Source organism: Lepisma saccharinum, chromosome 1, assembly GCF_977018435.1.
Source record: "Lepisma saccharinum chromosome 1, izLepSacc3.1, whole genome shotgun sequence".
Taxonomy (NCBI): domain Eukaryota; kingdom Metazoa; phylum Arthropoda; class Insecta; order Zygentoma; family Lepismatidae; genus Lepisma; species Lepisma saccharinum.
The window spans coordinates 82,485,020-82,499,751 of NC_139229.1; the positions used below are offsets into that span (position 1 = coordinate 82,485,020).

General features: G+C 39.6%; 1 protein-coding gene and 1 non-coding gene across 2 annotated transcripts in view; both read left to right on the forward strand.

The window, feature by feature from the left end:
- The first annotated feature begins 1,093 nt into the window (after positions 1 to 1,093).
- TRNAQ-UUG (transfer RNA glutamine (anticodon UUG)) lies at positions 1,094 to 1,165 on the forward strand. Its single transcript has one exon. It is a non-coding gene; the product is annotated as a tRNA-Gln (tRNA).
- A 1,470-nt stretch (positions 1,166 to 2,635) lies between these two features.
- The window catches only part of LOC145984047 (cytochrome P450 4C1-like), a 70,164-nt gene continuing 58,067 nt past the window's right edge, over positions 2,636 to 14,732 (forward strand). The window contains exon 1 of the mRNA XM_083117390.1: positions 2,636 to 2,720. Within this exon, the coding sequence (XP_082973516.1) occupies positions 2,636 to 2,720 (85 nt within the window). The remainder of the gene's footprint in view (positions 2,721 to 14,732) is intronic.

The window sequence follows — 14,732 nt, forward strand, 5'->3', positions numbered from 1 at the left end:
GTTCAACCCCCCCGAAACTTCTGACATGTTGGATTAATGGAAGTTCAGAAACCAAAATCTGTAACAAATTTTCAATTATTTTTTTTCGAAGCATCACAAAAGTACATGGAGACAATGTTGAAACGATCGAGCTAGAATTTTCATACATTTGGAATTCTGAAACTTGAGTGAAACAGGATTTATTCTCAGAATCGTAGCCCACCCGCGACCCCACCATTATCACTTCTGTTGTCATCTTTCTAGTGTTGCTCCTGCGTCACGAGGAATATACACTGAAGATTCCCTTATGATTGTCCCAAAATTCCCTTTCCAGCTTTTAAATTCCCTGTCCGATAAAGTCGAAAATCCCCCTTGATAGGAGTTCAAACCTAGGATATCCAGTTTTGTAGTGCATTACGTTCGCGATTGAGGTTACAATCCATGCACCAGGCTAAGTTTTTAAAAAGAATAACTGGTTCCACACTTTTCAAAATTCCAAAAATTTAATTTTAAAGTCAAACAACAAAAGCTTTATGACTAAAATTTCCATCTAACTTTTAAAGCTTTTCTCTTGAAGGTATCTAAAGTTTAATGACGAAGTATAATAATTGTGCATTTCAGTACACACTGTATGAAACGTAAAAAAAAAAAAAAAAAAGAAACTTGTGCTGGATATTCACTCATCTGCTGGATTGAGTAAGCCCCTCAAGGATATAACAATAATATAATAATTATTATTATTAGTATTATTATTATGGAATAAAATTGTTTTATTATTATGAAATTTTAATTATTATTGTACAATTATTGTTATTATTTCTATTATTCAAATTTCTGGCGACGCCCATGGGAACAATTATGGATGAACCCCCCCTGAATTTTCCTGCCTACGGCCATGGTCTTATTACGAAAATATTTAAAGGTGTTGAGGTGCATGGAAAATATCATGTATTTGCGGATGCATTGTATCATCTCCACCTGTGCAGAACTAAAGAAGTATACAAGCAGGACGTAAGCAGATTAAGAATGACAGCAGCGTTATGTTGAGATGACCTTGAAGCAAGATTTACTCACATAAACCCATTCCGGAAAGATAAGCATCATCAGCAAGCAAGGTCCCATGGTGTAATGGTTAGCACTCTGGACTTTGAATCCAGCGATCCGAGTTCAAATCTCGGTGGGACCTGTACATTTTTTCCATTCTATATACTGAGAGCTCAAATTTTACTTTGAATCACGAAAGAAAATTAATTTTTTCATGATTTTTATCTTTAGCATGAAATGTTAATACATTATCAATTATTCTAATACTGCGTTCTTCAGATGAAGTTCTCTTGTCTGGTGATGGGGATCGAACCTACGACTTTCCTGTAATTGTACTATAATTCCAATGCGCCAAGGGTGTTTCTCAGAGATATTTAAAGTGTAGGGTATATCAAGAAGACAGGATGTAAGCACATACTAAAAACGAGGGAAAATAATAGAACAAAATAAAAAGATAAAGCTTTACAAATGAAAGAGAGAAGGGAATGATAAATTGGCATGTTCTTCCTTATTCGGACACAAAAAGAATAATCGGGACTGGACCTACAGTTTATAGCGGGATCCGAACCACCATGTGCCTCCAATTATTTCAAAGGTGGCAAAGGGTCCCTTTGACCCCATTGCAGGCGCTCTTTGAACTTACTTTTCTCGAAGAAGAATATAGGACATAAACATTATTTAATTTCCCTATTCAAAATTGCATTCAAAAATGTTCTCGTCAGTAGAATCCTTCCTAAAATCCGTGGACACGCCTACACTTTTATGTAACCCAAGGATTCCCAAACTTTTTCGTTTCACGGTGACCTTACTGTTTCAAGATTTTTCCGCTGCGCACAAGTCAAAATATAGGCCTACCTAACACTTGCAACGCTCAGTTAGTGTGGTTAGGTCGCTTGCCCTAAGCTAAAAAACTTAGCATGTTTCAATTTCAGAAACATTTTATGTGTAAAAAGTACTGAATAAGTACATATTTCGAACAATCATATCATTGATTGAATTTGCCACTTGTTGACTAACAAGTAAGTGTCATTTCAGTGAAAATATTGTAGCATTTCGTGGCCATATTTTGAGAACCGCTGATGTAACCTATTCCAGTAAGCGTCCAGCAAAAAGCAATACCTTCAGAGAGTGTTTCAGCCAATGCATTTTTGGAAACTTCGTTGCCGATGTGGTCCCAAGGTCCAGCAAAGTAACCTTGCGCGAAAGTGGAGCGACAGGTCCTCCGTTCAGCGAACGCACTTCAACACGTAAAAATTATTCAACTGGTTATGCCCCTTCCCTTACTCATATCGTAATAACACGTAATAAGGGTTAACACGCGAGTTGCCTCATCGTTGCCTCCGACCCTGAAATTTCACGGAAGTTTTCGGCGCTGGAGAGACGAGTAGAAAATCAAGTTTCGGTCCTTGAACGTATCACAAAACAGTCTGTCTCTTTAGTACGATTTCCAAGTTGTAATTTTGGGTCCCCCGAGTGAACACGGTCCTGACAGAGCATGGAAGAAGCGAGCACCCTACACCAGGCGACCGGTGCGCTGTGGCATGTGATCTACTTTCTGGCGCTGCCGGCGGTGTGCTCCTGGTTAGTGTACCAGCGGCATCAGAAGAGCAAGATGGTGGAAATGGCGCAGGCTATTCCGGGCCCAAAATCTTTGCCGATTTTGGGCAACGCTTTGGAGTTCGTGGGCAGCAGCAAAGGTATGCGTGATGTGGCTTCGTTTTCACGACGATGCGACGTAGAGTGCTTAATATTCCGAGGGGACAACTTTAATTTACTAATTCTGACTGTAATTATATCGATATAGAGGGTTAGCCTAAATAAATAGACAGTTATAACGCTTTATAAATTGAAATTTGTTTGTAACATCGGAAAGCATTTAGTACTGTGTATAAAGAAAGTCTTCAAGTTTACGACCTCCGCTTTTCGTTTGTCTTCGTGACGTCAGCATCACGTTAGCACCTTGACGTAAATCGAGCCTAGCCAGGAGAAGGCTTTCTGTGTGATTGAATTTGCAAAAACAAATTCTGTTACTATGTTGCAGCGTCGTTTTAGAACACGGTATGGTAAACAACAACAACCCACAAGGCAGTCCATCTACGATTCCAGCAAGAAATTTAAGGAAACTGGTTATTTGTGCAAGGGGACAAGTCCTGGGAGAGGAGAACTGGACTATCTGTTGAATGATTGACTTGCTTTATTCTTACTTCGCTTCTTGTGCCACTTTTGGCTAATTTGCGAAGATGGGGATGAGTGATGATATGATGAAATTGATGAATAGATACACAAACATCCACGCCCAGGCCGGGATTCGAACCCGGGACCCCAGGCGTCATAGCGCGATGTGCTAACCACTCTGCCACGGGTGCCGGCTAGAACACTATGTAAACTTCAAGACATACTCCTCCAACCATGTAAGTATTTCAGCCCTATTATTAAAACCCTTCTTTCTGTAAAAAATTGAAAGTGTCTATTTCTTTTACGCTAACCCTGTATAAAGTTTACTTGCACGGTGGTACCAACGTGCGTCTACAATACAATTATACAGAAGCGATATTATCGTGCTTGTACAGGTCAGATTCAGTTTGGAGTTTCTGATTTTCGTAATGGTGTATAATACTGTATCATAATGAAACTAATTTAAGTGCAAACATCACACATAAAATCCCATTTCTACTATAAAAAGTAATAGGTTTGAAACAATATGTTATTTAAAAGCCCCTTTAATTTTATACATAAGTGATACTTTGAATAAAAATAAAATTAACTTTGTTTGTCTACTTTTACATGGAATGCTTCTAATTCAGGATAATTTACCAAAAGCGTTGAGATCTAGAAGTGACGCGTCATTAAAGGTAAAAGTTATTGCAAGTAAGTTTATATTTATTATTACTTGACTTAACTTGACTTAATCCTTTAGTTCCTTCTTCCTTTTATTTGGTTTTTGATCTGGTCTTCTGATGCTCGTGTCCAAAGTTTTTGATTTGTGATTACTTCTGCCAATGTACATTTAATATTCTCCTGAGACCTCTGTTAATGAAAACTTGTAGGTAATCTATTTGTGATTTGATTTGTGACTTTCTAGGATTATGCTCCATATAGCAATACTGATTTGACGTTGCTTCTAAAAATATTTAACTTTGGTTCTGTAGTTATAATCTTACTCTTTACATTTTTTACACATGTAATAATGGAAGGAGTCAGAAGACGCTGGATCTCTGACCAAATATTCAATGACATTTTCAGCTTACTGAACTCGAATTTACCTCTAGGTTAACAAACTTCAACTTAACACTTACTCTAGTTATAAGATCTGCAATATCTATCATCGGGAATTTGACGACAAACGCAAATATCAGTTTCTTTTGAGTGGCTGTGAACTCTTATTTGCTTCTATATATTTCCACTGTCATATTCCAAAGCTGAGTAGTTAAAATATGACTCGCAATTTACTTCAATTCTCTCTTCCTTTTGTTAAAGAGAGTTAATTGTGCTTGCGCCATCTATACTCGCGATAAGGACTGAGCTTATGAGCCCTTTCAAATGATTGGTTTAGTACCATACCCAAAAATAAACTTTTACTTTTACAATTTCGCAGTTTTGTATATTTCAATTGACTGTGTTTGATTTTGATTTCGTTTCTCTACCAATCGATGCCTGTTTGTATAGCAAATAGCTATCAATATGGGTAATTCATGATCTTCTACCATTAATATTAGTTCTACTCGTGGATATTTAAAATGTAACTTCCCACCAAATATTTTTAGGGAGGGCCAAAGCCATTTCATATGGAAATTAGAGCTGAGATAAATTTCCACATTGTCCACACCTGTTACGTTTTACTTCAAAGGGGCCCAAAAAACTCAGTAGTAGGTAAAGTCCAGGGGCAATTATCCCTTTACCCTAAGCGCCATTATTGCCGGCCCCCGTGGCGGAGTGGTTAGCACATCGCGCTACGACGCCAGGGGTCCCGAGTTCGAATCCTGGCCTCGACATGGATGTTTGTGAGTGTCCATTCATCATATTAGCACTCATCCCCATCTTCGCAAATTATCCAAAAAAAAGTGGCCCAAAAAGCGAAGTAAAATAAAGCAAATCAAATTTAAAAAAAATCTAAGCGCCATCATCTCATCCTCTGCAGGGTATATATTTTATGGACATTTCTGTCCAACCAGTTCTTCTTTTCCAGTGTGTTAGGATTCTGATCTACAGAGTTCAAAGTGAAAGTGTGCACATCACAGATAATTGTCCCGTTTTTCCTCCAGGAAAATATGAAAATGTTCAATTTCGTCGTTTTAAAAATCTGGTCACCAATAAGCTAAGCACTAAGATACCGTGCGTCCATTTCGATCTGCAGCCGAGAGATCGGGAGAAGCGTGGCGGGCGGCGCTGGCGGAGATGCCGACATTTGCGGCCTGAAATGCCCGCTTATTTTTATGGACATATGCAGACATTTATATAAATATTGCAAAACGAGCACTAACCTGTGTTATAAGAGTATGGTTTTAATTTTAGTAGCTTAGTGGCTGTATGTGCTGATGATTTTGACACTACCATCTCCTGTGAAACACGGCGTAGAGGTTTGTTTGGATAACTTTCTAACGCTGCCCCAATTTCATCGAGTTCATCGAGGAAGCTCACGAAAACCATTGACTTTTAATGGTTTCGTCGGCAGCGTAATCTTGATACAGTGTTGCACATTCGAAACCTCCAAACGATCCCCATCGACACAAAACTCTTTCAAGGATATAAACTTAAGCAGGACGTTGCTGGTCAAAACTATGATTAAAATGTTTTATTATCTGTGACTCTTATCGTCACTTCTAAAGCGTATTTTTTTGTGTATATAATTGCAGAACTTGGATGAATTACAGATGATGAATTATAACCCAGGTTAGTGCTCGTTTTGCAATATTTATATAAATGTCTGGATATGTCTGTAAAAATAAGCGAGCATTACAGGCCGCAAATGTCGGCATCTCCGCCAGCCCCGCCCGCCACGCTTCTCCCGATCTCTCGGCTGCAGATCGAAATGGACGCACGGTAGTATAGATAGGAAGCATTGAAATGTGTCAATTCTTTACTTTCAACTGTTTGGCCACGCCCAGAGACAGACTGACCTGCCAATCAAAATAATTTATTCAGCGTTAAACTAGCATCTCCCATCTACTAAGTCTTCATTTGCAGGAAATTCCATACCTTCACATTTGCTCGTTTGCGAGATATCTCCTACTGCAAGACGGATCGAATGATTGCGTTCAGCATTATTTGGAAGTTCTGTCATTGCACCAAATTTTATTTACATTGTTCTTGCCGTTTCTGAGGAATCGACAGGACATCCAATATAAGGCGACGAAGTTGACAGGCAGAGCAACGTACAAAAATGTCCTGAAACTCGCACAAAGGAAGAGCAACCTACAGAAATGCATTCACCAATCACCCATTATCATCGTCGCGATTAGCTTAAAGAGGAAGAAAAGCTCCGTAACGTAAAAGAAGTACAAACTACAGGATACCCCAAAAGTCACGCAACCGAGACTTTGAGCGTAACTTGATGGATTTGGTTTATTTTACTTCGCATTTCTGCCACTTTTCATAATCGCGAAGTCGAGGATGATATGATGAAATTGATGAAAGGAAATTGATGAAGCCGGGACCCCTAGCATCGAAGGGCGGTGTGCTAACCACTCTGCCACGGAGGAGACATACAACTTACACTGGGTATTAACATTGTCTATGTGGATATTTTTGACACATTAATCATGAAAACCATGCTCTACATGAACGTTCAGTACGCGGACAAGGTTATTAAATTGTAAAAAGATGTGTACGAAGTAAAAACAAACAAGAATAAAAGACCGCTATGGAGCCGCTTGCAAGAATTTTCGACGTGTATCGAGGGTCCCTGTGGGGATTTAAAAAGGAACGATAAATTCTTGCACATGTTACATAAGTATTACAGACGATTTATGGCGTTCACCTTCGGAACTATCATTCAAAAACTTCCCTCGTGTCTTATGGTAGATTAATATAAAGACAGCATGAATGCTTTCAGATGATTCATTTAAATCCAACAGCGAAATCAGAAAAATAAAGGACCTTAAAAAAGTAAGAAGATATTTTCTTGAAACGTAGGTAAAAGTATTTATCGAAAAATCATAATACCTGCTGAGAATTATGGTATTATTCCAACCTGAATAAAGTTCATTTCTTTTCTGAAGAAAAGACACGCCGAACTGGTTGCTGCATCCTTATTTCAATAGAATAGACGGAAATAACCAAGTACAGTAGGATCTATGAGTATTACCGTGCAAATTGTCTATCACCATATTCGTGCACTTTATTTGACCCAATAAGAGCTTCAAGAATTAAAAGAAAACTCAAAACAAGCTGTTGACAACTTCTGCATCAGCATACATAAAAATCCATCGCTTAAAAACATGGGATGTAAGAGAAAAAATAATGAAAATAGTCCTGCACAATTCGCACGGTAACACTCATGGATCGCACTGTACGAAAAAAATTGTCAAATTACAGACTAAACTTCACATGTATAAAATGTTCCCTTATACATTTTCAGACACATTTGAGGGTGACAATTTTTTTTAACCAAATATATCTAACAATATCTATAATATTTTTCTTACATAGCATTGGGCCGATTAACGTTTTGAATGCATGCTTCTCCCCTCCCTCCTTTGTAAAGCTAAACTGGGAGGGAAAGGGGAGAGTAAAGAAACCCGTTATCAGCTCGATATGTTGCGTAACGTGATGTAATTTCTTTTCTCCGAAACTTGCTGGCCTCCATTGCAAGCGGTTTCGTAAATCTCGTGATCCTATATTATTAATACCAATTTGCAATTGTTTCAGGGTCATGTCGACCGATAAAAATGTTCTACCCGCAGGAACTGATTAATATCGCATAAATAATCTATTAGTGTGTTCATGGGAACCCACAGAAAGTTCTCCAAGGAGGTTCAAGATCGAAAAATTTGGAGCGACTTGTAAAAAAATATTTTTGCCTTAATTTATAAAGATTGTTATAGTGACAATATATGTTGTGTGTTATTGGTAGTTGCCAGCGGAATTTCGTTATCAATCAAAGAATTTAATGTGTAAATGGTCCTACAATTGGGGATAAAAGTGGAAAGAGTTTGTTATATTGGAGTGTGTTACGTGGACACACTTGGATTGGATTGGATTCATTTTTTAAAAAATATTGTTATGATGTGTTGAATTGTAATAATTAAAGAACTGTATTAAGTGTGTGAAGGACTTGTGTTCTTGGGAAACTACGGGAATAAATGGTGAGAAGTTTATTATAGTTACTATGTCATTTCCTATTCCTGTGAGGGTTCATCGTAGGCTAGAAAGAGATCAATAGAGAAGGGTCGTTAATTGCGGGTTTCATGTGACGTCAGGATATTATTTGTCGTTTGTAAGGAAATATCCACCACGTAGCTTACGTTACATCTGCACCAACTGCACGTTCGTTTTAAATCTCGAATTTCGGTGTTAATATCTCTCGCCCGCCCTTGAATTCCGTATACTTAGAAGAACTGGCCTCAATCATGGCTGCTCGAAGCCACAATGCAACATTTTGTGACGTAGGTGAAACCACAGACATCTAATCACAGACTGAAAACGATGCGCATAGCCCTGGAGGTAGAAATATGAGGAGATGCACATTAGAGCTTTTGTACTCACTTGTGGAGGGTTTTATGTAGCAATCTTGTGTGGTGTAATGACTCACAACCTTCAAAATAGTTGTTACAAGTAGAAATATGAAGGTATGCTCGCCGCCATGATAGTATCCCCCCCTCTCTTCGAAATTTTTGGCTTCAAGTTGACTCATGTTAAAAGATTCACATTTCCGGTCAGGTACCTAAGTAGTCTGTGGGTGGAAATCTCTCAAGTTGTGTCGGTAAATGGGATGTCACAGAAGAAAGATACATTTGAAGGTACAGAGAAGCAACAGAGATTGAGAGAATGAAAGAGAATTAAAGAAGGAATAGAGGGAGAAGGAAAAGGAAAGAGAAGATAAATCAAGAATCAAGGTGGGAAAGAAGGAACAAGAAGAAAGGGAGGGAAACGAGAAAAACAGGTTGAAGAGAAGAAAGGAAAATAAATACTGAAGTGAGGCAGAGAGAGAGTGAGACGGGAAAAGAGTGAGTGAGAGAGAGAGAAAGAATAAAGAAAAATAAGATAGCAAACGGGAGGAAAATAGAGACAAAGAATGGTCAAGAACAAAGGACGAACAAAGAAATATTAAACAGGAAAAAAGGTCAGAAGCTAGGAAGAATAATTGAATCATTGAATTAAGTTATTTTACGTCGCTTTCGGCTAATCCCGACAAAAAGGTTGGTTGATTTGGTGCTTTAAGTCCATTTTATGCACAGTAAGGCTAATCGGGACTTTACCTATAGTTTAAAGCAGTTTTTCCGAACCACTATGTGCCTCCACCGGGTAACCGACAAAAAGAAAAAGAGATCATAATGAATGAAGAAAAGAATAGTAAGTAATCAGTTTTTCCTTTCCGCGTCAGGTGTTCTGTGCTTTCAAACTGACTCGGTCGACAGACACTAGCATACGCAAAGGGGGCTACAGCCCGCCGAAGTTTTTAGAAAATAAAAATATCAAATGAAAGCAGTAAAGAAGTCGGGAAACCCACTTAAAATGAACCCCGTTAACCATTTTTGTCCTTGAATAACTTTTAAAACAAAGGTTTAATTGGTAACTGGACTCATATCTCATGAAATAGTAAAAACAATAAGAACGGGATATCACAGAAATTGATTTACGGCGATGTATTCTATGATCCAAGCAAATTTAATTTCTGACATCATTAATCTACTGAAATGAATAGTTATTTTATTTTATTAACTCGTACACAGCTCGGGTGAGAAAAAATCTTATGAAAGTTAGGAGAAAATTCCAGTCATGAATGTTACGTTCCGTGACCTCTCACATAAAAACTCTTTTTTTTTTTTTTAATATTGCAAAGGGAAGGAACCATTTAATATTTCACTGAAGTGGGAGGAATATGAACTGATTCCTGCATTTTACACCTAATCTTTCGAGCTATTTTTTTCCTTTTGGTTTTTCCTACGCAGTGTTATCCACCCCTAACATTTTGCTCCAAATATAGAATATTTCCTTCTGGAGGTCGAGTAAAAGTGAATCAGTAAAAGTTCCAATGTTATTGCAAGTAACATTAAGATTGTACGTTACACATATTTCCGACTTGGATAATAATAATTATAGTACATTTATTATCTCTTACTGTTGCGTTATTAGCCTTGGCTACTATGAAATTGCATTGGAAACCCGGTTTATAACCGTTGTAAAAACGTGAAGCATATCGAATGCACCACGTGTTCTTTCTCTTTCAACAAGAAATGCAGAAAGGTTCAAGGTCGTTGACGGTCACTTATGCTTCAGAACCGGTACGGAATATTTTTCTCATAACTCGGTCGCCTTGGATTAGCTTTTCCGCGTGGTAACTTTCGATGGATCCAACACTCCTTTCCCCCACTCGTGTGATGTAACTGTGCATCCTAGAACGAGTTGGCCGTGAGATCAGATTTCATAATCAACTAAATGATTCTCTTGGAGGCCGTTTCTTCACTTCTGTCTGCGGGATCCCGAAGTGCCAATTCTAATTTTATTTTCCCAAGTTTTACAATTTTAGGCATGATCAATTCCAACTGGGAAAAAATGATGCCAAACGCTAGTGCATCGTTTGGTCACGAATGTGCACGCAAAAATTTCGTTTGTTCACAACGGAAAATCCGAGATATTAGGACCATTTCGAGAGTGCCGTGGTGCACACGGTAGGGCATGTGACTGCCGCGCGAGAGACCCCTGGTTCGATTCCCGGGGTGAGTGATCTAGTCTCGAAGTGTAAATGGCTGTCTCGTTCTCGGTAATGTGTTACCGCACACAAATAGCTTTCATTATTCGACTGCTGGCGTAGCCTCATTTTTTTTATAATTTAGCTATTATTAGAGAACCGAAGCCCGTGCCGGATTGGTTAGTACATCGCGCTACGACGCCAGGCGCCTCGGGTTCGAATCCCAGCCTGGGTGTTTCTGAGTGTCCATTCATCAATTTCATCATATCATCACTCATCCCAATCTTCGCAATTAGCCAAAAGTGGCAGCAGAGCGAAAGAAAATAATCCAAATCAATCAAATCAAAGCAATCAATATAGAACTAATATTTAAATTAAATTAAATTTAACACCCCCCCACACACACACACCCCCCACACACACACACATATATATATATGGATTGGTATTGATACAGGGTGTATCATATGTGGTGGTCATAAATGAAACGAGAGATACATCGCGTCAAACCCAGACGAAAGATGCTCAGTGTCGGAGCTAGACACCACCGAAAGTGTGGGAAAGTACAGTTCACATCTCTGTAGGACGAGTACTGTGACAGTTAGAAAGGCGGTTCCAAAGAAATCATAGAGGAATCTTATGCGCTCTACTAGAAACGCACCATGGGAGATCTGTGGGACCTATGAGGAAGGGACTCCCCATAGGAAATGAGGTTCGCCGTAGAAAGAATACGTGAAAGGGGTATCTGAGGAAGCAGGTGGAAGTCAATTACATGATATCCAGATACCATTCACAATCACGGAAACACGATAGACGAAATGGGATCATCACTGACAGTAAATGCAAGCAAAATGCTCGTTGGCTGACGAATGCCATGGGAAAACATTGTGGTTGAATGTGACCTCACATGGGAAACAATTTCAAGGAAGGTATTAAAAAAATACCCTGAACACGTATGATACACTTTAGTTCACAGGTAGAACACTGTACAAGAAGTTACAGCAAGTGCTCAAAATGACTTCCGTTCATTTCCACACAACAGCGCAACCGTCGGTGTAGTGAATTACGCACTCTTTCCAATATCCCCGGTGTATTTCGTATTTGTGCACATGCATCAATCACACGTTCCTCTAACTCGTAAACATTATCGACAGGAGAGTTGTACACCATGCTCTTCATGACCACAAATACAAAAATCCAATGGATTTAAATCAGGTGACCGTGGTGGCCACAACAGGCCCCGCACGACCTTTCCAGTGCCGACCATAGCGTCAGGTAAGGTGCCGCCACACAGGTAAAGCAAAATGTTCTGGTGGCCCATCTTGCATGAACCACATATGCAACCGCTGGTGAAGGGGAACATCTTCCAGGAGGCGTGGAAGATGATTACGTAGGAACTGAAGGTACCCACGACCATTGAGTTTGGGTGGTAGGATGTAAGGTCCCAATGTGAAATCACCTACTACACTCATCCATACATTCAATGTGAAACGTTATTGATGTCGTGACTCAAACCTTTCATGGGGATTTTCGTCACACCACACGTGAGTATTATGAAAGTTCACAATTCCGTCACGAGTGAATCCAGCTTCGTCTGTGAACAAAATGTCACCTAAAAGCGTGGGTGTAATGCAATGCAGCATCCACTCACAAAACCTGACCCTGGCCTCGCAATCCGTTGCTTGGATACCTTGTAAGCGTTTGAGATGGTACGGTAGAGCAACTGGCGGTGTAAAATGCGCCACACCCTGCTGTGAGAAACACCTAGCTCTTGTGCCGCGATCCTCCTAGTTGACGTCTCCCTGGTGCTTCTTCAACCAGTTGTAAAATGCTTTCCTCTTCTTCCACTGTCATACGAATTGGCTTACCGCTTCTTTCTCTATATTCAAAACTCCCGTGTTCTCGGAGGCGTTGGTGCAATCTTATGAACACGCGACGATCAGGGTGCCGTCGGCCAGGAAAAGCTTCCTGGAACAGGCGTGCAGCCTCCACTGCAGTGACGTCTGCTTTCCCGTAGAAGAAATACATGTCCGCATATTCCTCGTTAGTGTACACGCGTTCCATTCGAACCGCGAAGTACATGCACTTCAATGACAGACACTGTTGTACGTATTCCGTTTCGAAGAGACACACTTACTGAACCACGTCTCGGTGTGCCTTCTAGCCTTGACGCAAGTCACGCTGCCCCCTAACGGTAAGACTAGGAACTACGCAAATTACGTATTAAGTAATACTAGTAGAACACGTCGTACCTTTTACGTGATTCAAAGGCACCTAGAGTAGGAAGTACAGTGATTTCCAATAACGTCATGTACGTTTCGACTAGGGGTGGTATCGAGACGAGATGAGACGAGACTTTCCTCGGTTTCGGTCTCGTCTCGAGTTCAAAAGGATGATCTCGTTCTCGGTCTCGTATCGTGTAATAGGTGGCCGCCTCAGTCTCGGTCTCGTCTCGAAAACGTCTCGAGAGTGGTGGTCTCGTCCTCGTCTCGGTCTCGATTTCGAGACCAGACCGAGACAAAACCGAGACTGGTCTTGGGCTCGGTACCATCCCTAGTTTCGATTAACAATAAGTACGTATGTGCGTACGTAGGTATCGTGCCTACAACCTGCATTCACACTAGGGATGGCCAGATCCGGATCCTAGCGGATCCGAAAATTTTTCGGGTCCGGAACTATCGGATACGGATCCGTTTAGCCATCCAACATGAGCGCTTCTTTGGAAAGTAAGAATGTGTTTATAACATATTGTTACCTGCTAATATATATATATATAAGTAGTAGTAAATACTATAGGATGAGCGCACTTATAGCGTACAAATGAAGAGGTCATTTGATTAAACAGCCCGATTTGCCTACACTTAAAACTATGCCAAGATGCCCATATGCCCCAGTTCTTCAAGTGTGATATGCTCTTAATCCCAAGAACCCTGAATCCTAGTGTAGAAATGAAGAACCCCCCTCAGACAGATTTGCCTACACTTAAAACAATATCAAGAGGGGCATATACTCCAATCGGCCATGTGTGTACATATTTAAATCTAAAGAATTTTGAATTCTAGTGTAGAAATGAAGAACCCCCCTCAGACAGATTTGCCCATGTGCGTAAAAGCTACATTTGCCAGATTGTTGTCCATAAACTTGTCAAAAATATGCCCCCCTTGATATTGTTTTGCCTATACTTAAAATTAAACCAAAAAGCCACCCCCACCCACCCACACCCACTTATATTTATTTCAGGTCCGGTAATATGCAGAGGCCCTCTAGAATTGCTCTGTAATTCTCTCATTTCTTACATCATAAATATATGATTTTTCACCTATAAGAATAACACTACATATGGTGTCATCAGGAAGTGTATCATGGAATTCACAGATAATTTTAATGTTTGTCCTGTCATTAACCACAACTTGTTTCCTTTTTGAAGTGTTGATGACAAACATGGGTCTCTGTGCTTTGAATTCATCTGGTGTGTAATACATGTCAGTATTGCCAGTAGTGACCCTTTTGTATGCTGTAAATGCTTCATATAATTTAAGAAAATCATCCTTGGACATGTCTAAATTAAAATTTTCTCTAGGAAATACCTCATTTCTGCCATTTTTAAGATATATATTCTTGATGTTGCAGCTATCAAACTTACTTGAATTTTTTTCCTGATTATTGTGTCTTCCAGTCTGAAACAGTACCACCACAAAATCTGGCATGTCATATTGTATACTGGAGAATGAATTTGTAGCATCAAACTCATAATAGGTACCAGTGGCAGGCTTCTGTACACATTGATATGTATAAAATTGTAAAGGTACCTGTGGATTTTTTAGAATATCTGCTTTGTATTTAAGAGCATAACTGGCTT